General features: G+C 41.5%; 1 protein-coding gene across 1 annotated transcript in view; it reads right to left on the minus strand.

Annotated features, from left to right (window-relative positions):
* Positions 1–15,228: 15,228 nt before the first annotated feature.
* Positions 15,229–27,376, minus strand: part of LOC127638229 (retinoblastoma-like protein 2) — a 60,880-nt gene continuing 48,732 nt past the window's right edge. Inside the window, exons 18-22 of the mRNA XM_052119666.1 lie at positions 27,201–27,272; positions 20,904–21,003; positions 20,558–20,772; positions 18,531–18,695; positions 15,229–16,853 (exon numbers count right to left, since the gene is read on the minus strand). Of these exons, the coding sequence (XP_051975626.1) occupies positions 16,680–16,853; positions 18,531–18,695; positions 20,558–20,772; positions 20,904–21,003; positions 27,201–27,272 (726 nt within the window). The 3' untranslated portion in view covers positions 15,229–16,679. The remainder of the gene's footprint in view (positions 16,854–18,530; positions 18,696–20,557; positions 20,773–20,903; positions 21,004–27,200; positions 27,273–27,376) is intronic.

Genomic DNA, 27,376 nt, shown 5'->3' on the forward strand with positions numbered 1-27,376 from the left:
TAAAGTAAAGGCCAAGTGATGTTAACACTTATAATAACTTTTATTTGTAAGTCACATGAACACATTTTATATTTTGTTTAAATGTCCAAAGTTCATGAGCATTAAAATATAATCTATCATAAAAATAAATCTAAGTTTAGTGGCTGTTCTAACTAGTTGAATGTAAATAATGATCTGCAAACATTATGTAATGTTTGTTAATGACATTCTAATGAAAGTGATTACATTTATTATAAAATATTATCTATTACAACTTCCTATTGGCATGAGTGGAGAGCTAAATGGTGTTTTATTGTGGAAAAACAGAGTCAGAAAATAGAAAAAGAAACAAGAAATAATAATTGAGTGCAGCACAGTAGGTATAAATGCATTATGTACAGCTGCTTAAAATTATTTTTAGTTTAGTGTGGCAATGGTTGGCAACAGAAACACAGAGCGTTCATTATATTAACCCCCCACCCCACACACACACACACACACACACGGGCATCTAATGTAAATAGTACAAATCATTATAGTCCAATAATTTATTAGACAATGGCACACACAGTGAGCCTAATATTGTGCATGGCTGTCTGTTTTAAAACGTAATTTTTATTTTTACGTATAGTTATTTTACCTGTGGCTTGTGAGCATGTTGTGTTGCTGTGAACAATGCTGTGTTGACCTCAGCTGCTTACCTAACACATGATGAATCTGCAGTTCTCTTTGATGCTGGTGAACATGATTATTACTGTCCACCTTATCTTTTGATTCATAGTGATTTCATGAGGCACACAAATACATACATTCATGTGTCATTTTCCTTTTGTGTAATAGAGGTGTGTGTGTTTTTGGACGGGCACACCAGGTGCTGTGCAATACACTCAAATGAGTCATGTTTGATGTAATTTTTATCTCAGGCCTAGGATCCTTAGCAACAGACTTGATATGGACAATGACACCTTTAATTCCTATGAACACAACCCCTGCATGCAAGCACTGACTGACATCACTACTTTCACACTATATATAGTATAATTATATTCTCTCTGGAATGATCTGAAATATTGTTTTTTGGGAAATGTTTACTTTGAAAAATATTTCCCAGACTTTGGTTGTAATTATTAATTTGTATGTTTTTACATATTTGTGTAACAATTTATTTATTATTAGTGTATGAAGCAAGTAATAACATAACAACCACTCTTTAGCAGCCACATAGCAACACCTGAAAAACACCCTGGCAACCACTTAGCAATGCCCTAACGCCCACTTAGAACACCTTCACAGCCACATTGCAACACCTTAAAAAGCACCCAGAACACCCTAGCAATGTTCTAGCAACCATCCAGAATACCCTATAGCAACCACCTAGCAATGCCACATCAACTACTTAGAACACCTTAGCAACCAAATAGCAATAGACTGGGTCAGTGCATCTCTGAAACGGCAAAGGCTTGTGGGGTGATCCAGGTCAGCAGTGGTGAGTAGCTATCGACAGTGGTTCGAGGAGGGACAAACCACAAACCGGCGACAGGGTGTTGGGCGCCAAAGGCTCATCGTTAGGCGAGGGCAACAAGGCTATCCAGTCTGGTCCGAACCAACAAAAGGTCTACTGTGGCACAAGATACAGAACATGTTCATGATGGTCATGGGAGGAATGTGTCACAGCACACAGTGAATCACACACCGATGCGTATGGGGCTGCGTAGCCATAGACTGGTCAGTGATTACTGACCACCATTGAAAGCACCTACAATGGGCACGCGAGCGTCAAAACTGGACCTTGTAGCAGTGGAAGAAGGTCGTCTGGTCCAATAAGTCTTGTTTTCTTTTACATCACATGGACGGCCATGTACGTGTGCACCATTTATCTGGGGAAGTGATGGCACCAGGATGCACTGTGGGAAGACGACAAGCTGGTGGAGGGAGTCTGATGTTCTGGGCAATGTTCTGCTGGGAAACCCTGGGTCCGGCCATTCGTATGGACGTCAATTTAACACATGCCACCTACCTAAACATAGCTGCAGACCAGATACACCCCTTCATGGCAATGGTATTCCCTGATGGCATTGGACTTTTTCAGCAGGTTAATGAGCCCTATTGAAGAGTTCAAGGTGTTGCCCTGGGCCCGGTTGCATAAAACACCTTACGTTTTTCTCTTTAGCATAACACTTAATGTGTGATATCCCCTTACCTAAGGGATTGACTTGAGGGTGTTACATTTAATCCCTTAAACTCTTCTCTTAGGTAAGGGAAACCATTAAGGTATCTACTACAGTGAGCCAGGTTTTACCGTAATAAAATTCCAATGTTACCATGGACACGACATGTCCCGACCAACTTTCAGAAGATCGGAAATGTCCAAACCAACATTTGTGCAATTTTACCACAAAGAAAATACTTTATACTACGTTTTATTTTCATTTTAATGACCATTAAAGTTTCTATGTATCATTATTCATGTGTAAATTATTGTCGGACCTCTTCTGAAGCACCGCATAAACAGGGTTGTCATATGACACCTTTTCTCATACATTTTCAGAGAAACTTTAGGGTGATCTTAAGGGAAAATTACACTGAAGGTGCTTTATGCAACTGGACACTGGCCTCCAAATTCCCCAGATCTCAATCCAAATGATCATCTGTAGGATGTGCTGGACCAACAAGTCTGATCCAAGGCGGCTGCACCTCACAACTTACAGGACTTGCAGAATCTGGTGCTAATGTCTTGGTGCCAGATACCACAGGACACCTACAGAGATCTTGTAGAGTCCATGCCTCGGCGAGTGTGCACTCTTTTGGTGGCACGTAGAGGACCAACAGAATATTAGGCAGGTAGTCATAATGTTTTGGCTCATCAGTGTATGTCCACATGCAGCTTTCAGTAAGTTAAGGATTTTTTTAATTAAAAATAAAGACTGTTCTTTCGTGGCTTTTTTTAATTTATTTTTTTATATAGTTTAGTGTAAGAGAAAGCCAGAAAAATGCTTGGTGACAGAATCACTATGAATTACATGAATATGAATTTATGATGATATGCGGCAGTGCAGAGATTATGTAAATGGAAGTGCAGCATAGTTCTAGCGGGAAGACTAGCAGCTGTACATCATCACATCATTAGTGGGGTAATTCCTAGCCAATCGCATGTAAGCCATTGCTTTATAAGTCCGCTCACAATCTATCACATTGCTGTTTCAGTGAGCTCCTCGCCCCTGCCTCCTATCTCCGGCAGGACATGATGGTTCCGGGCACAACTCCCTTGGACCGCCGGACGGGGCCTACGCCAAAGAGAGAGACATTGCTTTCTGTTTTACATTTATCAAATAAATGGCATCTTAAACTTCACTCAAGCCTGCGTGTCTTCCCGATAGAAATGAAGGTTACTCCTGAAAATTGCTGGAAAAATCGGTTTGTATGACCCTACAAACTCCCAGAACACCCTAGCAACCACACATAAATGCTGTAACAACACTCTAAAACACCCAGAACACCCTAGAAATTCCTAAAAAAAAAACAATCAGAACACCATAGCAACCTCATACTAACACCCTGAAAAACACACCCTAGCAATGCCCTCATACCCACCTACAACACTCTAGCAACACTCTTCCAATCGCCTAACAATGCCCTAACACCCACTTAGAACACCTTACCAATCACATAGCAGCCCACTAAAACACCTGGAACACCCTAGCAACCACCCAGAACACCCCAGCAATGCCCTAGCAACCAGCCATAAGAACCTAGCAACCACCTAGCAATGCCCTCTCGAACCACTCAGAACACTTTATCAACCACATAGCAACATCCTAAACACCCAGAACACATTAGCAATGCACTAGCAGCCATTCAGAAGACCCTAGCATTGTTCCATTTTTTTGTTATGACCAGAAAAGCAGGAAATGTCCAAATTTACTTTATTTATCTATGATTATGTGCTTTTCCTATTTCCAGTTTTATTTTTGTGCAAACCACTCTATCTAATGTAGTTTTAACTAAAATGATGTCTGTCAGTGTTGTTTTATTCCCTCTGTGAAGCATTTTTTCCCTCATCCTTAACATCCTCTATAGATTGAGCTACTCAGATAGTCGTCTCCTCCATATCTTCACAAAGCATCAGATGAAAGATGAAATCACCATGATCATTTCCACTGTGTTAAAAGACAAGATTAGAATACATTCATTCTTCTCCACTCTGTTTGTAGGTTAAAGGTGAAGGGTATCATTTCTGCACCACTAGCTTCACCAAACAAAATAGCAAAAATAATTAACTAAACTGTAATCACTTTGCAGTTTATTTTGGCCAAGAACTGCCTTCCTAGACAAGAAGCGACCAGCTAAATGGCATGCAAAGCGTCCAACCACGGTTCATTTATCCATTTTCTTCTAGACGTTTTTTTTTTTTACTGTTCCAAACTATTAACCAACAGACAACTTTCCAAATTGAATCAAGGGTAAACATTGTATGGAAATCTTTTTATAGATGTCCTTCAAGATAAATGAAACTCATCCGGTGAGTCTACTCTGTTCATTTTTGCTTTTATGAGACCAAATTTAGATGTTTCTCTAGCATGCATCCATTACTGACAAGGTATTGTCTGACATCTGCATAAATGCACCACATACAGTATTTATGATGTGTCAGATGTGTTTGGTAGACTGGATCTCATGTCGTGTTAAAGCCAGCCTCTAAAGCTGTCAGCTGTAAGGTGTGAGTTTTCAAATGGACAGATCTGTGAGTGACAGAATGAATATTTCTTCAGGAATATCAGCTTCATCAGTTTGTCAATAGATTAAATCAACAAGTCCATGTTTTACTGCCTCCTTTGCCATTTCTCATCTTGTTCCCTTGGTCTGTCGTGAATCAATAGAGCTTGAACAAAGAGGGATCCCATTTCCCCTGGTTTAGCGTCTCTATACTGGCTTCTTGTGAAATTCAGGGTCGATTTAAAAATTCTGATTTATGTCTACAAGGCACTATCTGGTCTCGCGCTCCAATATATCAGTGACTAATCTATGGAATATTCTCCCATTCCATGTGAGGTCAGCTTCATCATTAGCCATTTTTAAATCTTCTTTAAAAACATATTTCTATTCTGTAGCTTTTGAATAGATCATTGAATAGTTTGAAATGGATAAATACAAAAAGTTGTATTTTTTATGTTTTTATTTTATTATGTTTTACGTTTTACTTTAAATCTATCTGTTTTTATATCACTCTGTCATTTTGTTTGTTTGATCTGTTAAGCGCTTTGGGTCAACTTCTGTTGTTTTTAAATGTGATTACCTGCAACACAATTACGAAGTTGCACGCTGAAATATAGCTGTTATTAAAGTAATAGTTTACTTTAAAATTCTCTTATCTTTTACTCAGCCGTATGCCATCCCAGATGTGTATGAATTTCTTCTGCAGAACACAAATGAAGATTTTGTTTGTAGAATTATTGTCCAGACAATTCAAGTGAATGAGTGCCAAAATTGTGAAGGATAAAAATCATCCATATGACTCCAGTGGTTAAGTCAATGTCTTCAAAAGCGATATAATAGATGTGGGTGGGAAACAGATAAATGTTTAATTCCTTTTTTTACTATTAATTCTCCTCCCTGCTCAGTCAACCTCCACTTTAACTTTCACATTCTTCTTCTTGTGTTTTTGTTGATTCACATTCTTCATGCATACGCCCTGTACTGTGCAGGAAGAAGAATTTCAAGCAAAAAATTGACTTAAATATTGAAATGTTTCTCACCCACGCTTATCATATCACTTCTGTAGATATGGATTTAACCACTGGAGACTTATGGATTCATTTTATGCTGCATTTATGTACATTTTGGTGTGTCAAAATTTTGGTACCCATTCACTTTGACGCCCATTTCATTGTATGGACCGAATACAGAGCTGAAATATTCTTATAAAAGTTATACACATCTGGAATGGCATGAGGGTGAGTAAATGATGAGAGAATTTTCATTTTTTGGTGAACTACTCTTTTAAGGTCTTTGCACACCAAACGGCAATTTTCGATTAAAAATTTGAATAGAAACAATGGATCCTATGTAGCTATTCACACTTGTTTTTCTTCACCAAATATTAATAATATTATTACTATTGCTGTGACTTACAGTGCACTCTTTGTGCCTTTGTATACCAAAATGTGGTACTATGTGTTGTACTATATGTTGACCCTCTGAGGGCCATGGTTGTAATATTACAACAATTATTTTGAGCAATCCTAAAAAAAAACATATTTAATTTTTTTTTTCAGACCACATTTAAATAATCAATGGGTCATGTTGGTCTGCCTCTGAATCCTATTGGCCATTAAAATGTATAAAGGCGACCATTTGACCCGAAGATCACTCAACCTGCGATCTTTCTAGGAGCAACATAACCGTTTTTTGTTGGATTGAATATCTCAAGATTCAAGTAAGTAAAATGCCTTAAATATCTTTTTTGTGATTATTACAATGTGTACCACATATAGATATTTAGCTTCTGTGAAATTTGTTTAAAAAATTATTTTGTGCTTGTTATATTTGTGTTGAGTCAGGTAGCATTTTGTTTTAGCTGATAGCTGTTGTTTTGGAATAATTAAGGTGATGGTTGTTGCATTGGAATGAATGCTCTGGAATGACTTAGGAGTGAATGATACAATATTTTGTGAATTTTGTGTGAATAGTTTTTAAATAATTACTACCTTTCCAATTTCCGAATGTCACCAGCAAAGAAAGGACCCGTGTATAGTGTGCAGAATTTTCTTGCTATCATCCAAAATGGAGAGAGTGACTTGAAGTTGGATTCAGACAACAGTATTGCAAATGATAGAGAAACAGATGAAGATGCCGGTGAAGTGGACAAAAAAAACCAACAACCCACTGAACCCACTGACTGCCCAGACGATGATTATGAGGACACTGAGCTACAACTAAAGAAACCGACCATACACCGTAACCAGTACTGATTTTTCTGGTCCATATGTCACCAATGGTGATGTTTCCATCCACACACAACTGGAATACTTCCAGAGGTTTGTGTCAGAAGACATGCTTCAGGCTCTGACACAAAACACAAATGAGTACAGCTTTCAAAAGACTGGAAGATCTGTTAACACCAATAAAAAAAGATATCAAGAAAGTGATTGGAATTTACTTAAAGATGGGCCTAGTTCAAATGTCTGGAGTCAGTATGTATTGGGAGACAGCCCTGCGATAAAACCAAGTTTCAGATGAGATGTCACGCAAAAGATTCCAAGAACTGCTGAGATTGTTACATTTTGTCAACAACTTGACAGTGCCAGAGACAGAAAAGACAGACAAACTGTGGAAACTAAGACCTTGGCTCAACTCAGAGAGAAGTGTTTGCAGGTTGTACCAGAAGAACACAACTCTGTGGATGAGATGATGATCCCTTTCAAGGGGAAATTCAGCGGCATAAGGAAGTATTAGCAAGGAAATGCCACACCCATGGGGATTTAAATTATGGGTGAGTAGTGGAATCTCTGGCATGGTCTGTGATTTTGAGGTGTACCAAGGCAGTGTCAATGGACATCGAGCCAAATCTGAACTTGGATTGTCAGGGGATGTTGTGATGAAGCTTGCTTCCACACTTCCAGAAGGGCAGAACTACAAAATGTATGCAGACAACTATTTCACCTGCATCCCATTGGTAGTTCAGATCCTTTGTCGTGGAATTAATTATGTGGGAACAGCCAGACAGGTACACCTACCCAACTGTAACCTTGCAGTCGAAAAGAGCTTGAAGAAGAGTGGGAGAGGAAGTTTTTACTTCAGAGTCGAGGGGAACCACAACATCTGTGCTGTCAAATGGTTTGACAACAGGGTGGTGACACATGTGTCATCCTTTGCTGGTCCAGAACCTGTGTAGAAAATTGATCACTGGGACAAAGCCACCAAAACCTAGTTGAGAGCCTTACATTTGGAACTTACAACATTCGTGAGTTGTGGACTATTGATCATTCTGCCAATATGAATCACGTAAATCAACGTGCTGCATCCATGCATCTGTAATGAGGTGATAAGGCTGGCTGGAGGACCTAAGCTCCGATATGAACCTCAGGACTTCCTGTGTTGTGGCAGATATTCTATGACAGCCATGCGACGATCGCCTTGGACGGTTAGCATCTTGAACTTGAACGCCCTCTGAGCGATTCAAGCCTTGAAGGTCTAAAATCGCACGCAACCCCCCATCCTTCTTGGGAACCAGCAAGTATCTGCTGTAGTAATCTGACTCTCTCTCTGGAAGAGACATGCTTGTCCCAGTTTCACGGTAGTGGGAACCACGCCGTTGAAACGCAGAGGACGGCGAACAAATTGAATTCTGTAGCCTTTTTCTACTGTTCTTAGGACCCACATAGAAACACCTGGAAGTAGTTTCCACGCTGCCAGGTGCTCTGAGATGGGTATCGATTCTGACACTTCCTGTTGAGGGGATGTCGAGTGTCCCGTGTCCTGGTCTATGGCAGGAAGCAACGGAACACCCAACATTTTGCTGGAAACCGCTAACTCCCAAAACACCAGAGGCGGCAGGAATTGAGCAGTTTCGTGGAGGTATTGGGAGTGTACAGGTGGATGAGTCACGTGACCCGTCCCAAGGGGGGGGCTACCCCCACAAGGCTGGGCTCAAAACTGTCAGGATTTTTTATTTTTAGAAATAACTGCCCTGAGGTCTTACTTTGGGGGCTGCTGAGGGCGACGAACCGGCCCCCAGTCTTTACAAGAGGGAGCACGATTCGCCACGCTTTGTTTTTGAGTCTCCGGTCTAGAAGGATCGGGGCGGAGCTGGGAAGGAATTGCCCGAAGGCTTCCTCGTGGCTTTTTGCCTCCTGGAACCTTGTGATAATTACATTCATAGCATCACCAAATAAGCCAGAAAGCCAAACCGGGGCATCGAGAAGGAAAACTTTGTCCTTATCTCTAATGCCCGGACCGTGGTGCCCGCACTCAGGTCCTTCAACAGATCAGCCTGGTACGCCTGTAACACTGCCATAGTGTGCAGGGCAGCACCAGCCTGATCTGCTGCCTGATAAGTCTTCCCCACAAGCGTGGAGGTGGTGCTGCACAGCTTTGTGGGGAGAGTGGGTCTCTTTAGTGATGATGCCGAGGCAGGGGAGAGATAACCTGCAAGTGTCTCTTCTACCGGTGGCATCACCGAATACCCCCGTGCCTCGGCACACACGATAGTCGAATATGTCGACGTCGAGGGCAAGAAGACACGGGAAGTATAAGGTTTCCTCCATTAACGAGAGAGCTCGTCATGGAGTTCATCAAAGAAAGGAAGCGTTCCCTTCCCCTTTTTTTTTTGGCCACCAGACATAAATATTTCTTCTAGTTTGGAGCGTTTGGGGGGTCTCTTGTTCGCGTGGCCAGTCTAACTGTAGCTTGGCCACAGCCCAAGTAACCACCTTGAGTAATTCCTCAGCCACTTTATTATTATGCGTGGAATGTTCAGAGGTTCAGCTTCCCCCTCGTGAACCGAAGAGGCAGATCAGCTGGATCTGGGGAGAGAGCGAGCGATAGGGATGGACCCGTCTCTCGCTCCTCAGCCAGATCTATGCGAGAGCCCTACGAAGAAAGAGTGGGCACTGGCTCTTGGAAGTAAGCGAGACTAGTGCGAAACATTTTGACTGTAAACAGATCACAATGCTCGCACCCGGCTCGCCCCAACGCAAGAGCACCATGCTCTTCCCTCAAACACACAAAACAAAACTGGTGTGTGTCCGTTTCAGCCATAGAGCATAAACATGGGAACACACACCGCTTGCTTTGTTTATCAGTCATTCTTTTTCTTCTTTGTTTTTTTTTTTAAAGAAAAGAGAAAGGTTTCTGTGCACTGCCTAACAATTCTAACTCCTAACAGAAGAAAGTAGAAAGTTCTGACAGTCAAGAAGCACAACACACACAGAATGATCTGAAGACAAAAGATCTGACGATGCACCTGTGATGCATCTATTTATAGCCCTGCTACAGGTGCATCCTGATGATGTCACCATCACAGGCTATAAATTCTGGTAAATTTCATTGACGTGTTGCAAACATATTCACAGCTGGTCACACCTAAAGTTGTTCCCAAAGCGTTAAATCAGCGCAGCATCAAAGTGTAGCTTTTTGACAGGGAACAGAAGACACAAGGCAACACAACAGTGGATCATGACAGTTAGATTTGCTTATCTTCTGCATGTGCCTCATGGCTATAAATATCTGTGTTTGTAACCACTAAGCTGTCTTTGGCATAGACCCGGCTGTGCTGTATGCATCTCCGTAAAACTCAATAAAGATTGCATGCCTCTTTGGTCTCGTCATTGTCTCTAGCCATCCTACAACACATATAACACAAAGAGAAAATCCGAAATCTGTTGGTTCTGATGAAAATCAACCATTTTGAAACCATGAAATGGCCTGAAGTTGAAGAAACACACAAATACACACCTGTGTTCGCCCATTTTATATTGTGGCGCAAAGTTAGGATCATTAACTATATTACTTGACATTTAATTTCAATAGTATAGAAATATAATGTGTTTGAATGTGTGGCTTTATAATCTAAGATAACAGTCTGTTGCGGTTTATTGAATATATAGTGTCCTTACAGTTAATTCATCCCATAATAGTAGTCATTAGACAATAAAACATTAGTCATTAATCTTACAGTTCATACAAAATCTTTGTTTAAACATTGACCCTTAACACTTACTTAGTTTAATAATTAATATTGGCATTATATTCATGATGATAGTCAGAGGGGAACTGTCCCCACAGTGAGTCACAGTGGCAGTGGTTACTGATCAGAAGGTCAGGGGTTCAAGCCCCAGCACCACCAAGATGCCACTGTTGGGCCCCTTGAGCAAGGCACTTAACTCCAGGTTGCTCTGGGGGGATTGTCCCTGTAATAAGTGCACTGTAAGTCGCTTTGGATAAAAGCGTCTGCCAAATGCATAAATGTAAATGTGAGTCTGGTTTATCCCAAGACTATTTTTCTCCATTAATCAACATCTTATGGAGTTTTGTGTTTCTTCCCACAGTCGCCTTCGGTTTGCTCACTGGGGTTATTAATACAATTATTATTTAATTACTTATTTTTAAACACGATTAACAATCATATTTTATCTAACTACACATTGATGACTCATAGATATTATAGACATTACAGTTTTATCTTCTGTAAAGCTGCTTTGAAACGATGTGTATTGTCAAAAGCGATATGCAAATAAAAATGACTTGATAATATAACGTTTAATCATTATACAGTATGAAACACATCACTGAAGTACACAGTTATAGTTCACCACATTAATACTGGACGTGTTCCACTAATGTTTCACAATGACAAAGTGTGTACTTGTCTTCATTTTGAACAGGATATCTACTGTTTTATCATTAGTTGTTTCAGTTGTTGCTTCATTTCAAACAACAAACTTCTTTTTGTGAAATGTTTTGCTTACAGTATGCAGTCTTTCGAATAAATTAGCCATGCTTGCTTTTACCTGATTTTTAAGTGTGTGCTTTGTGTCCCAATTCTTTTTCCCAAGAATCAAATATAACAGCACATATATGATCATATATGAGGCATGATTAAATGCAACATAATAAACATCATTCAATCTTACTGATGCAATGTTTGAGATAATATCCACACACATGCCGTGAATGAGTCATGTGAGAGCAGATTGTGGTCATATTTCAGACGGTGATATCACTCACTGACTCACAGCCTCAACTATGAGCATATTTCATTGAGACTACACTCAAACAGAAGCTCTAACAACACACACACACACACACACACACACACACGTTGTGTTTCCATGTTTTATGGGGACTTTCCATAGACATAATGGTTTTTATACTGTACAAACTTTATATTCTATCCCCTAAACCTAACCCTACCCCTAAACCTAACCCTCACAGAAAACCTTCTGCATTTTTACATTTTCAAAAAACATAATTTAGTATGATTTATAAGCTGTTTTCCTCATGGGGACCGACAAAATGTCCCCACAAGGTCAAAAATTTTGGGTTTTACTATCCTTATGGGGACATTTGGTCCCCACAAAGTGATAAATACACGCTCACACACACACACACACACACACACACACACACACACACACACACACACACACACACACACACACACACACACACACACACACACGTTGTGTTTCCATGTTTTATGGGGACTTTCCATAGACATAATGGTTTTTATACTGTACAAACTTTATATTCTATCCCCTAAACCTAACCCTACCCCTAAACCTAACCCTCACAGAAAATTTTCTGCATTTTTACATTTTCAAAAAACATAATTTAGTATGATTTATAAGCTGTTTTCCTCATGGGGACCGACAAAATGTCCCCACAAGGTCAAACATTTCGGGTTTTACTATCCTTATGGGGACATTTGGTCCCCACAAAGTGATAAATACATGCTCACACACACACACACACACACACACACACACACACACTTCCCAGCTGCACTGATTCATTCTCAGACTGATGATGGAGGTCAAATGAACACAGGTTTACCTCAGCTAGTGTATTTGTCTCTTAGACAATGTCTTGGTGTTTAATCACTTGATATGAAACATACATTTCCCCTGGATGACGAAGAGCTAAGCACAACAATTAAGTTCCATATAAAAAAAAAAATTTAAAAAAACGTTTGTTCAAGGGCGGCACGGTGGTGCAGCGGTTAGCACTGTCGCCTCACAGCAAGAAGGTCGTGGGTTCAAACCCTGGTTGCCCCGACCTTTCTGTGTGGAGTTTGCATGTTCTCTCCGGGTACTCCGGCTTCCTCCCACCATCCAAAAGACATGCAGGCTAGGTTAATTGGTGTCTCCAAAAAAATTGCCCTAGATGTGGATGTGGATGTGGAGGTGAGTGTGAGTGTATGTCTGTCTATGTGTGGCCCTGCGATGGACTGGTGACCTGTCCAGGGTGTCCCCTGCCTTTCGCCCAAGGTTAGCTGGGATAGGCTCCAGCCCCCCGCGACCCTGTACACAGGATAAGCGGTTGATGATGGATGGATGTTTGTTCAAGAGTTTGGTTATACTGCCATGTGCTACTGAAATCATCATATTTTTCTTAAGTGTTTCAAATTATGCATACAAACTAAATAACTTATTAGTTTTGTGTTTAATTCATTCTTTGAAAAGTGACAACTTCATAATTTTTACAGATTGCTTTCTAACTGATTTTCCCCTGTGTTGTTATAACCCCAAATGACTTTATCTTTCTTTCTTAACACAAAGGGAGAAATTGTGAAAAATGTTGTGCTCAGTGATATCATAAACTGGCAGTGGATGGTGACCACCTCTTAAAACTAATGAAAAGTTTAATTCAGAAGTCAAATAAATGATTGTATGTGCTCATGCCTTGTACTGAATGCATATGATAAGGTTTGGTGAGAAATACATACATGTTAAACATGGCCCTGGTTTAATAATTTCAAGTGTAAAAAGCACTTTTTTTTTTTCAAACTTTATTTAAAGTCGACTTTAATTATTAGCAGCATGTTGGAAACATTCAATATTAAAACCATCCAGTAGGTTAATGAGTAAAGTAGAATCACATTCAATAGGTTAATGTCTGGCCACTGCTGGTTATTGTGAGATTTACTAGATATTATAACTTGAGGCCAGAGGCAGACAGACTCTTTGTGTCTGCTTCAGACGACTGCTTTAAAGTGTGTTGATGACACATACAGTAGCCTGTAAGCTGCCAATCAGTCCACACTTCTGCCCTATTTGTGTAAAAATACAAGCATATCCTTCCCATGTCTAACAAACCTCTAATAAACGCTCTTTACCGTGGTCGAATACAGATTTTCAGTGGAACTGGTGGCTTTTCGTGTTGTATTTTAAAGCCAATGTATTTTAACAGTTCAATAATGGACACTCACATTCTGAGATGATATTCTTCACACCACAATTGTACAGAGCTGTTATCTGAGTCACTGTATTCTTTCTGTCAGCTCGAACCAGTCTGGCAATTCTCTGTTGACCTCTCTCATCAACAAGACATTTCTACAGACTGTTGTGTTTGAAAATCCCAGGAGATCATCAGTTACAGAAATACTCAAACCAGACCATCTGACACCAACAATCATGCCACGGTCCAAATCAATAAGATCACATTTATTCCCCATTCTGATAGTTGATGTGAACATTAACAGAAGCTCCTGACCCATTTTTATGCACTGCACTGCAGCCACACGATTGGCTGATGAAAAATCACATGAATAAGTAGGTGTACAGATGTTCCTAATAAAGTGCTCAGTGAGTGTATACAATGTCTAGTAATTATATCTAACTGTCTGAAAGGTCCTCAGCATGTCACAGAAGGCTCCATCTACAATGTGCAATTAGCCAAAGAAATGTGTGATGCAGCTGTTTCCGTCACATGTTTATCATGTTAAAAGAGAGAAGCCTCATGGGCAACAGGAAGTGAAGTAGTTCTGAAAAAGTATTGTGATAAACTATTTAGGCTGTGGTTTTCTAAAAAAAACCAAAAAGAAGTATCGGAATGAAACGGACCGGTTATTAAATGGTTCCCAACATTTAAAAAAAAAAACAGTTTTCATTCCATATCAGTTGAAATGGACTTTGTTCATGTTTTCAGTTTTCATTCCTGGGAACGAATTCAGTCCTTGATTCGAAGAGTCCAGAGATGAGGACATTCAAACTTGTCTGCGCTCTCTTGTGCGGGTTTGACTAGGCCTAATTCAGATAAAGTAAATACTTGAAATGGCCTTCCATTACATTCTTAAGGTACTTGGTGTAATGAATTTCAGCACTAAAGCCTGGTCACACTACATGCCGTCATGAAATGTGTACAGTAATTGTGTAAAGGTGTAATAGAAATACACAACTCTAGTGCACAGTCTGTTGGTCAAACTGAAAATGGGAATTAACTGTCCTCATAGGAAAGATTCAGATAAATTTAAGGCAAGATGCAGGCCTACCAGGGGCGTCGCTAGATCCCTTTTATTGGGACACGAGCCCCAGTAAAATTTTCCTGATAAATCACGAGGTAGAACCATGTACCGATCTGGGATATATGGTTTCCTATTCAAAACAAGAGACTCATTATAATGCCTGCTGAAGTGAAGGTTTGTCTTCATCAGTGCAATCAAATATATCTTCACCCCTCTGTGCCCCTCCTCTCTCCTCCTGGATCTGGAGCATCTTACAAACTGGATTTCCGAGTCAGTTTAAACTAGGACAACAGCTTTATTGGTTCACAGGTTTGAATTAATGCTGGGTTGCTGTGTAAAGAGTAAAGCATAAAATTTATCAGGAAAGGCACTTACAACAATCACATGCCATATTTCAGAAATAACAGTGAAGAAAACATGTTCATTTGTTAATGAGTAGAGACTACTGAATAAATTCCTTTCAGAACTGAAGAGGGAACAAGTACTGATTTTAGCACATCTAATACATGCAAAGAACAACATGACAAAATAAATATGACATTTCTGTGCACACACTTTCTACTTTTAACATGATTCTTAGCTACCTGATGTTGGTTAATTTATTTTATAAATATATAAACCGGACATACACATACAATGACAGCAAATACACAGACACATAGAAAGAGATGACAGACATCTCTTGGTTTCTGAAGATGAACTCTGATAATATACATTATAAAACTCTTTATGAAAAATAGTTCTTTATAAAACACAAATGAGAAACGCAGCGCAAGATTGGCAAACAAATCCTTAAGTGCTTAAAATCTCCTTCAAATCTTGTCATGAAACATCCTTTTTAAGCACACAAAATACTCTATAAAATCCTTTTTTTTTTTTTTTAGATTAAAAAATATCTGAGTCAATATCATTGTTTGATTATGGCTGAATTTCTTTTCAGATTAAATTAACTAGTGTTTTTTCACAATTAAACAGCTCATAGGTTTGTGAGCAATGGCTATAAAGGCATAGTTCACCCAAAAATGAAAATGATGTAATTGTTGACACCCTCATGTTGTTCCAAACCCATATGCTGCTGTTTTTATATATAAATTGTATATAACACCATAAAAGCGGTCCATTCGATTTTTGCGGTACAGTATATTCCAAGTCTTCTGAAGTCATACGACAGCTTTAAATGAGGAATAAACTGAAATTGTTTATTCGCTGAAATGTTTCTCTTCTTCTAAATCTTATCAGGCAAATTGCAGGTCAATGTTTCATGACAGACTGAATGTGTCAATGAAAAGACACTTGGTTTTTCTGTGTACCATAATCAAACGTGATTGGCCGGTTTGAAAATACAAAATGCAGAATGTTATTTGAGAGCTGCAGCGAAAGTGAATATTATCAGGAGTAATTACTTAAATTGGTCTGTAAGTCATTTGGACAACTTTTCTGATGCTTTTATAGTGTTCTATTTGCAGTTGACAGTTGTGATCAATTTAAACTACTGTTGTATGGAAAAGAGATGCTTGAACATTCTTAAAAAAATATCCTTTTAAGTTCCACTGAAAATAATGATGAATAATGACAAAATTTTCCATTTTTGAGTGAAGTACTCTAATTATGTGGCCATTATGTAAAGGATGAATTGATTGTATTTGTCAGTTGCTTTGGGAAAGGACTATCCTAAATGTATTTTGGGTGAGTTGTATCTTTACATGTATCTGTAATTCTCATTTCAAATATTGACACATCAGTGTGTAGAACTGCGGTCGTTGGCCACATCCTGCAGGCGTCTGAGCAGCGCCGTCTGATTATCCTGACAGAGTCTCTTGGCGGGAGACTGCTGCTCCTCCTCCAGGGCGATGCAGCGCTTCTTATTGGGCGTTTCGCCTGTCCGGATCATGGCATTAATCTCTCGCAGCCGCTGAGAAGAAATGCGAGATTGTTTGAAACAACTAACCATATAAAATAAAAATTCGAATTAAAGATGCACTCAGTAGTTGTTTCGATTAATAATTCTTATGAGTCGGTTCTTTTTTTAATATAGAGTGCGAAACATACAGCGCAGTGTAGTTATATTCCCAAACAAATTACTCTAAAAAGCCGGTTCTTTTAAATCTACAGTGTAAAACATAGAGCATGACCAGTGTAGTTTGATTCCCAAATGAATGATTCTTTTGAATCTACAGTGTGAAACATACAGCGCAAACCAGTGTAGTCATATTACCGAAGAGATGACACTTATGAGCTGTTTCTTTTGAATCTACAGTGCGAACAGCATAGTCCGATTTCTGAACAAGAGATTCTTATGAGCGGTTTCTTTTGAATCTACAGCTCGAAACATACAGCTTGACCAGTGTAGTTTGAATCCCAAATGAATACCTCTAACAAGTCAGTTCTTTTAATCTACAGAGCAAAACATACAGTGTGACCTGTGTAGACAAATTCACAAACAAATGACTCTTATGAGCCAGTTCTTTTAAAATACACAGCGCGAAACATATCGCGTGAGCAGAGTAGTTTGATTTCCAAACAAATGACTCTTATGAGCCAGTTCTTCGATTCTACAGCATGACCAGCATAGACAGATTCCCAAACAAGAGATTCTTATGAACTGATTCTTTTGAATCTAATGAACATACAGCATGGCCAGTGTAGTTTCATTCCCAAATGAATGACTCTAACGAGTAGGTTCTTTTAAATCTACAGAGCAAAACATATAGCGTGACCAGTGTATTTTGATTCCTGAATGAATGATTCTTTTGAATCTATAGTGTGAAACATACAGCACAGCCAGTGTAGCCATATTCCTGAAGAAATGACACTTAAGTGCTGTTTTTTTAATCTACAGCATGAAACATACAGTGCAACCAGAATAGTTATATTCCTGAACAAATGACTCTATAAAGAGCCGGTTCTTTTAAATCTACAGCACGAAACAGAGCATGACCAGTGAAGTTTGATTCCCCAACTAATGACTCTATCAAGCTAATTCATTTGAATCTGCAGAGCAAAACATACAGCGTGACCAGTGTATCCGATTTGCAAATAAATTACTCTTATGAGCCAGTTCTTTTAAAATCTGCAGTGTGAAACATATAGCACGACCAGTGTATTCCGATTCCTGGATTAATCATTCTTTTGAATCTAGCAGCAAAACATACAGCGCTACCTCCCAAATGAATTATTTTTATCAGCCGGTTCTTTTAGTGAATAGAAAACTGAACGTGTATGCACATTACACTGACAACTAGTGGCGTAGATGCTGCACCACGCAAAAACAAAAGTTTTTAGTTACTGATGCCATTGTTGAAAATGCCCTATTTTCAATAAGCCATGATTCATTTATTTATATAGAGACAAAGATTGATGGCTGGTCATGTGATTTTAACATGGCGGTCCCCATGAGGCAACCTGCTCCAAGTAAAATAAAACAATCTTTTATTAGTGTGCATTATTTAAACATATCTTTACAAAGTACTATTCATTTCTTTACGTGTAAAATATATGAGTGCACCTTTAAGAAATTAATTTCAATGCAAAAATAATTTGACCTTGAATGAAAAGATACAGTTTCTACATTGATATTTTGTTGCCTTACGTTTGATGGGCTGGAGCTGATGTAGTAGAAGACCTTGTCTCGAGGTGAGAGGGGGCTGGTGCTCTTGTGAGGAGAGATGTAGATGGAGTGATTGTGGGAGAGGAGGACCCGGCGAGGAGAGCCAGTCCGGAGTGAAGGATATGGACAGAGGGGAGGGGCTTCAGCCTAAAAAGAGTTAAAAGAATATTCCCATTTCTTCCAAAGAAGATTTACCTCATTAAAAGCAATAGTTCTCCCAAAAATAAGAATTCTCTCATCATTTACTCACACTTATGCCATCCAGATGTGTATGACTTTCTCTCTTCTGCAGAAGACAAATACATTTTTTTAGAAGAATATCTCAGCTCTGTAGGTCCATACAATGCAAGTGAATGGGTGCCAAAATGTTGATACTCCAAAAAGCACTTAAAGGCAGTATAAAAGTAATCCATAAGACTCCAGTGGTTAAATCTATATCTTCATAAGTGATATGATAGGTGTGGTTGAGCAACAGATCAATATTTAAGTCAATTTTTGCTAGAAATTGCATGAAATTGCATGAAATGCATGAAGAATGTGAATCACCAAAAACACAAGAAGAAGACTGTGAATGTTAAAGTGGAGGTTAATAAGAGAATTTATAGTAAAAATTTACAATATTGATTTCTTTCTCACCCACACCTATCATATCGCTTCTGAAGATATGTATTTAACCAATAGAGTCATATGGATTCCTTTCGTGCTAACTTATGTGATTTTTGGAGCTTAAAAAGGTTGGCACCCATTCACATGTATTGTATGAACCAAAAGTGCTGAGAAATTTTTCTAAAAATCTTAATTTGTGTTCTGCTGAAGAAAGTCATACACATCCGGATGGCATAAGGGTGAGTAAATGATGAGATCATTTTCTTTTTTGGATGAACTATTCCTTTAATGTTTGGATTTTTCTGAATTTCACAAGCACAATAAGCTACTGAAAGGTATGTAAAAATGTTTTAGCCAATGTAAAAATTGAAAGCATTTAACTTCCCTTTCTGTTTACAATCTTCTTTCAGCGGCTCCCGAGGGACTGTGCAAGGGAGGTGAGTGAGAATGGTATATACAGTATGGAGAGTTTGAGGATAATTTGCCAGCGGCTTGAGCCTTGCATCTATCCTCTTTTCCATTTCAAGCAGCTTTGCCTGTTCAGTGTACTTGTGGCGATTTGCAGCTCGATTTGGTGTGCTGCTATCATTTACGTTCATCAATCATGAATCACGGATATTTTGATGGGCTTTCAAGGAAAGGCATTCCTCTTCAAAGTCCTGCCCTTCAGCTTGTACCCCTTTATGAAATGTGTAGATGCCGCACCTGCTCTGCTAAGGATGAGCAGTTTTTGTATATTTAACTACGATGATTGACTGCTATAAGCACAATCCAAGGAACAAGCATACAAGCTGAAAGATCAGTTGCTCCTACATCTGGAACATTTGGGACTTAAAGTCATTTGAGTGAAAAGCATGTTGGTGCCCAGTCTCAAGTTTCCTTCTTGGAATAAATCTCAACTTGTTGGCCATGTCGCCACATCTGTCCAACAAACGCACTCAATCTATCCTCCGGTGCTTGACGAGTTCAAGCGGGGTGGCCCTACAGTTGTGAGAGTTCTAGCAGGTTTTAGGTTTGATGGTTGCTGCAGCATCATAACCCCTATGGACTTACTACAAATGAGAACTGTGCAATGTTTGGTCAACTCGAGAGATCCTCGTCAAATGTTGCAACATGGTCTCTTAAATCTCTCAGGGATGTGCCGTTATTTTGCTAGCTATGTGGAGAGTTACCACGGTCTATCAGAAGGGCGTTGTGCTCTGCTGAGAGTGCCAGATGAAGAGTTGTCACAGCATATGCGTCCAATACAGGTCGGGTGGCCCAAACACTATGAGAGTTCTATCAGGTTTTAGGTTTGAATCCAATATATCCAATAAGGCTGGGAAGCCCTATGCGATGGTGGGACATTCATTACATTGACATTAAACTGTGCAAACAGCAATTCAGAAGTACAGTGAAGTCACCTTGTTTTTCGGCGAGTTGCTGGAGTAACGCAGTGCGAACTGTTTGATCTGTTTGATGTAGATGTGGTTGTAGAAATGGATGAGGTCTCCTCTCTCCTCCTCCTGCTCTTGAGTGGCCCCAGGTGCCCGGGTCGGGGTGGAGGGGGCACTGCTGGGTTGAGGAATGGGCAGAGTGCTGCTGGAGCGCATGGACATGGGACTGCTCTCACCGCTCCCTGCAGAAACAGAGGAAATCACTATTTACTGGACATAAACTGAATCTCAGTGAACTCTAAACAGTTGTTTGGATGAGTAAAATGATAAAAAGACAAAAATGTCTTCAACACATTTCTATGCTGTGGGTTACCTTGTTCTTCTGCTGTGTTAGTGGTTGAGCTCTGTCTGTGTGTGTGTTCACTGCTTCCTAAGTGACATCCCCTCCCAGAGATCAACACACTCCTGTACACCTGAAATCATAATTATCACTTGTTTATGTACTGTTCCTGTGGGTCAAGTGGTAGACCACTGCACTAACAACATCAAGATTGTGGGTTTAATTACTTTATTTTCTACTGATAATACTGTAAACAGATTAGCACAACAACTTGAGTGAAAAGTTCAAATTTGCTTATTTGACAAGTGACGTGGAAAGTGCAGAATCTTAAATATTTCTTCATTTTACATAATAAAAATGTTTTGCCAGAAAAATCGTCTCGGGTTACATTTGTAACCCTTGTTCCCTGAAAAAGGCGGAACGAGATGTTGCGCTGCTAAGCGCTACGAGGAACAGCTTTAGCTGTGAGCCGAGCTGAATAATGTGTGGAACACGTCAATGAACACTGACCGGAATTTATAGCCTCGGCTGATGTAATCATTAGATGCACCTGAGGCCAGGCTATAAATGGATATGTCACCAGGTGTCGTCAGATACTTCTTTTTGAAGAGCAGTCCTGGGACGTCCCAGTGCGGCAAAGCAGCGCAACATCTCGTTCCGCCTTTTTCAGGGAACAAGGGTTACAAATGTAACCCGAGACGTTCCCTTTACAAAAGGCTTCACTACGATGTTGCGCTGCTAAGCGCTACGGGGAACGCAATACCCACGCCGCCGCACTTGGGGCTGTCCGGACCCCTACGGTTGTGCAGTGTACTCACAAAAAAGCGAGAGGTCTCAGACATGAGCTTCAGATGTCGACTCAAGGGCATAAGAGCCCAGAGTAGCATAAACATCTAAACCATTCAATTTTGATGAATGTGAGCGGAGAGGACCAGCCTGCCGCATCACAAACTTGTTCAGGCATGAGCTGAGATGTCGAATCAAGGGCATAAGAGCCCAGAGTAGCAAAGCATCTAACCCATAAAGTTCGATGAATGTGTGCGAAGAGAACCCTATCGCACCACAAACTTGTCATAAAAACTGATGAATGTGAGTGGAGAGGACCAGCCTGCCGCATCACAAACTTGTTCAGGCATGAGCTGAGATGTCGACTCAAGGGCATAAGAGCCCGGAGTAGCAAAGCATCTAACCCATAAAGTTCGATGAATGTGTGCGAAGAGAACCCTATCGCACCACAAACTTGTCATAAAAACTGATGAATGTGAGCGGAGAGGACCAGCCTGCCGCATCACAAACTTGTTCAGGTATGAGCTGAGATGTCGACTCAAGGGCATAAGAGCCTGGAGTGCAGAACATCCAAACTAAAAAAGTCCAATGAATGTGTGCGGAGAGGACAACCTGCCGCATCACACACTTGTTTAGGCCTGGGCTGAGATGCCGACTCAAGGGCATAAGAGCCCGGAGTAGCAAAGCATCTAGCCCATAAAGTTCGATGAATGTGTGCAAAGAGAACCCTATCGCAACACAAACTTGTCATAAAAACTGATGAATGTGAGCGGAGAGGACAAGCCTGCCGCATCACAAACTTGTTCAGGCATGAGCTGAGATGTCGACTCAAGGGCATAAGAGCCCGGAGTAGCAAAGCATCTAACCCATAAAGTTCGATGAATGTGTGCGATGAGAACCCTATTGCACCACAAACTTATTATAAAAACTGATGAATGTGAGCGGATAGGACTAGCCTGCCGCATCACAAACTTATTCAGGTATGAGCTGAGATGTCGACTCAAGGACATAAGAGCCCGGAGTGCAGAACATCCAAACTAAAAAGGTCCAATGAATGTGTGCGGAGAGGACAACCTGCCGCATCACAAACTTGCTGCAGAGGGAGACCTCTAGCCAAGGTTTTAGAGGAGGAGAGCCCTCTGGTAGAGTGCGCCCTGAAACCTACTGGCGAAGCTTGACCGCGCGCCTCGTAGGCCCGGGCAATAATGAGGATGCCTCTTTGAGGGCACCCCGCCCACCAAGCCATGGCAAACCGCAGTGGCAACATAGAACCTGGCAGTGGCGAGGCACGTGCCCGCTGACAGTTCTTTCTACAGAAAATCCAGAACTGAAACAAACTGGCAGTTAGCTGGTTCTGTAATAAGAACTTTAGTAGAAGGAAACGCATGCAGGCACATTTGCGTTACTACGTTCAGCCCCTCCCAAGGGGGAGGGGGGGGACTGGGGGACTCGGGGAGAAGTAGAGGAGACATTGCGCTATCAACAGAGGCGAAGAGGTCCTCTTCTGCCCTGTAAAATCTACCCAGATCAGTTCCAAGTGGAGGGAGCCCTAGCACTTGAAATGGTCTCGATAATCTCAAGAGAAAACCCTGTGAACCTCATTTGGTACCCTTAGGGGCCAGACATGAAAGGTTTCACAATTTGGACCAAGGACGAGAAGGTCCTCCCTGTCGGAATCGCCCAAGGCGAGCCGTCGAGGAGAGGAATTAGCTCCGAGAAACATATCCTGTCCGCCAGCTGGCGCCATTAATAGGAGGCAAGACCCTTGCTGGTGAACATCACCAAGACTCCGGGAGCAGAGAAACCGGGAAAGAAATACATACAGACGCATTCGGGTCATGTATGTGCCTTAACGTCCAGACCCAAGGGGCTGGGTGATTTCAGGGAGAAGTAGAGGAGACATTGAGCTATCCATAGAGGCGAAGAGGTCCTCTTCTGCCCTAAGATCTCACCCAAACTTGTTCCAAGTGGAAAAAGCCTGGCATTTAAAAAGGTCTCGATAACCTCAGGAGAAAGCCCTGTGTCCCTCAGTTGGTACCCTTAGGGGCCAAACATGAAAGATTCCACAATTCGGGGCAGGGATGAAATATTGCCCTGTGCCTGAGATAGAAGATCCTTCCTCTTCGGAATCGCCCAAGGCGAGTCGTCGAGAGAAGAGATTAGCTCCGAGAACCAAGCCCTGTTCAGCCAGCGCGGTGCTATCAGTAAGAGGCAAAAACCCTTGCTGGCGAACTCTGGGCAACTACTACCTTAGGGTGGAGTTCTTAACTCCCACGTTGGTATTTCCTGTCTGGACCGTAAATCTGCTCCCGTATATGGGCATCCAGGGATATAACTGACCTGAGTGACAGGAGCTTACCCTGGGCCCTAAGGAGAATCCGACGTGTCAGAAATACAGCTGACAAGAACGTGGGTCTCCTTGAAGATTTATGTAAGAGGCTACCGCTGCATTGTCCACCGCGCCAAGACATGGCAGCCTCAGGAGGAGGTATTTCAGGGCCAGAAATACAGCCATCAACCCGAGACAGTGACTGTGACAACCGAGCTGGCGACCCTCCTATCCCCTTAAGCTGGGCGACCACTTAAGGCCGCTACCCTGCCCGTCAGGGAGGCGTCTGTCGTTAGCAGTCTCGCGACAACAAGACGCACCTAGAGTGGGACCCAAGGCAGAAAACCGGGGTCTGAACCACATAGAAAGGAGCGAAGCCTGAGGCACGTAACCCTATTTAGCCCAGGGTTTTGGCCCTTGGAAGAAATCCCCTGGCTTTTGGCCACAACAAAAACGGTCTCATGAGCAGAAGGTCCAGAGGGATCACCGTGGACGCGTTCGCCCTGAGACCTGGAAATCGTTGATATTGATAACAGTGCAACCTTGACCTAGCCTGACTTTGCTCAGGGTGATCTGAATGGACTCAATCCTAGCGGGAGACAGTTGTGCCCACATTGTGATTGAACTCCATATGATGCCCCGATAGACAGTGTTCTGAGTGGGAGAGAGGACGCTTTTCTTGGCGTTGAGCCTCAACCCCAGAGAAACAGATGAGCTAAGACGATGTCCCTGTGCTGAACTGCCAGTTCCTGGAACTGCGCTAGGATCAGCCAGTCGTCTACGTAATTCAGAATGCAGATGCCCGGAGTCGCAAGGAGCCAGCGCTACATCATGCATTGTGAATGTGCGGGTAAAAAGGGCTAGGCTGAGTGAAAGAACCTGACCCTGGAAGACTTCGCCCCCAGAAGTGAACCTCAGGAACTTTCCATGTTGTGGCAGAACTTCTAAATGAAGTATAGAAGTGCATCATAAGATCGATGGTGACCAGCCAAACGAGTTGTAGGGCTTGAGACACGACCGTCTTGACAGGCATCATCTTGGACTTGAACACCCACGGGTAGTTCAAACTTTAAGATCTAAGCCAGATGCCACCCCTCACCCTCCATGGGAAACGGGAAGTATTTAGTGTAATAACCTAACTCTCTCTCTGGAAGGGGAACACATACCATGGCCCCTTTAACTAGGAGATTTAGTTTTTTTCTTTTCTTTTTTTTTTTTTTTTACAAAAAAAAAGAATTCCGGTTTATGGTAGTGAGAACACGCCGTTGAAACACGGAAAAGCGGCGAGAGATTTAAATCCTGACGCCCTTATAAGACCCACAGAACAGAATATATCCGGCAGAAGTTTCCACGCTGCCAGGATCTCTGAGATGGGTATTATATTTTAACACTTCCTGTTGAGGGGTTGTCGGGTGTTTCGCGTCCTGAATAAAATGCAGGAACAGCGAAAACACCCAATTTTGACTGAAGCCTCTGCAACCCGAAACACCAAGAGGTGGCGGGAATGGAGGGGCTTCGAGGGGGTACCGGGAGGGGTGAAGTGAAGCACGCGCCCGTCCCGAGGGAGCTACCCCTAATCTAGGCACAAGACCGTCAGGGTTTTCTCTTACTAGAATTTATAGTCCTGAGGTCTTGCTTAGGGGCTGGCGAGGGCGCGAGACTGTCCCCAATCCCTGGGAGGAGGAGCACGACTCGCCACGCTTTGCTTTTGAGCCTCCCTTCAGTCAGGACCGAGGTGGGTCTGAGGCTTGCTCGTCAAGCGCAGAACCCACACTCAGGTCATCCAGGAGGTCAGCCTGGTACGCCTGAAAAACAGCATAGTGTGCAGAGCAGCACCAGCCTGACCTGCTGCTTGATAAGCCCTTCCCACTAAAGTGGAGGTTGTCCTACAAGGCTTTGAGGGAGAGAGGGCTTCTTAAGTGACGATGCCGAGCCCGGCAGAGATAGCCCATAAGCGTCTCTTCGACCGGTGGCATCACTGAATACCCCGTGCCTCAGCACCCACGATAGTCGAATAAAATGGCGTCGAGGGTATGTGAACACGGGAAGAAACTATATATATATATATATATATATATATATATATATATATATATATATATATATATTTATTTTTTTTTGTTTTTTTTAGGGGTTCTCCATGAGCTGAAAAAGCTCTTCATGGAGGTTATCAAAGAAAGGGAAGGGACCCATGAGGCGTTCCCTTTCTTAGACTGGAAGATAAAATCTATCCCCTAATTGGTGCGTTTGGGGGTCTCTTTTTCGCTTGGCCAGTCCAATCTGGCAACCGCAAGAGTAACAACATCGAGCAATTCCTCCGTAGATTTTTTATCGCGGACGGAAAGCTCGGAGGCGGGAAGAGAATAGCGATCCACCTCATGATCCGAAGAAGCGTCGGAGCAGCCGAGATCATGTGAAGGACCAGCTGGGTTTGGGGAGAAAGTGAGAGAAAGGGATCAACCCGTCTCTTGCTCCTCAGCCAAATCCATGCACGAGCCCCACGAACGATCTTTTCGTGAGTGCTGACTCCCGGAAGCAAGCGAGGCGAGCACGACGCACTCTGCCTGTTAAAGCAAATCGCAGTGCTCGCACCCGCTCTGCTGCAACGCGAGAGCAGCGTGCTCTTACCCCCAAACAAACAGCAAAAACTGATGTGTGTCGTCTTCAGCTATAGAGTGAGAAGAGGGGAACACGCACCGTTTGCTTTCAGTCATTCTCTCTCTTTTTTTTTTTTTTTTAGAAATATTTAAATATATATATATATAATATTTTCTAAACAGAAGAGAAAAATAGAACAACGTTCACTGCACACTGCCTAACAGAATCTATCTCCTAACAGAGGAAAGAAAGTTTTGACGGTGTGTGAAACACACAGAAACAGAATCGCTCTGAAAAAAGAGTTTCTGACGACACCTGGTGACATATCCATTTATAGCCTGGCCTCAGGTGCATCTAATGATTACATCAGCCGAGGCTATAAATTCCGGTCAATGTTCATTGACGTGTTCCACACATTATTCAGCTCGGCTCACAGCTAAAGCTGTTCCCCGTAGTGCTTAACAGCGCAACATCGTAGTGAAGCCTTTTGTAAAGGGAACCTAAAACTTCCTGTTTAATTCCAGATTTAAATATTGATTTTCAATATCAGAATTTCAATATGGACTCACACTTTTGAACCCCACTGTAAACAGATAATTCAATAAATTCACACTCACAGTGCTGCTGGCCTGTGGTTGAGATCTGTAGCACTTCATGATGTTCTGGAAAGACTTGTCCTCCTTAGTTACCTTCAAAATGAATGAGGACATAACAGTTAACTATTGACCAGTTAAAGACATACTTTTGCACCATAGAAAAAGTTTTTTTTTTACAATATAAACGTCATTGTTGG

This window comes from Xyrauchen texanus, chromosome 46 (assembly GCF_025860055.1).
Source record: "Xyrauchen texanus isolate HMW12.3.18 chromosome 46, RBS_HiC_50CHRs, whole genome shotgun sequence".
Taxonomy (NCBI): domain Eukaryota; kingdom Metazoa; phylum Chordata; class Actinopteri; order Cypriniformes; family Catostomidae; genus Xyrauchen; species Xyrauchen texanus.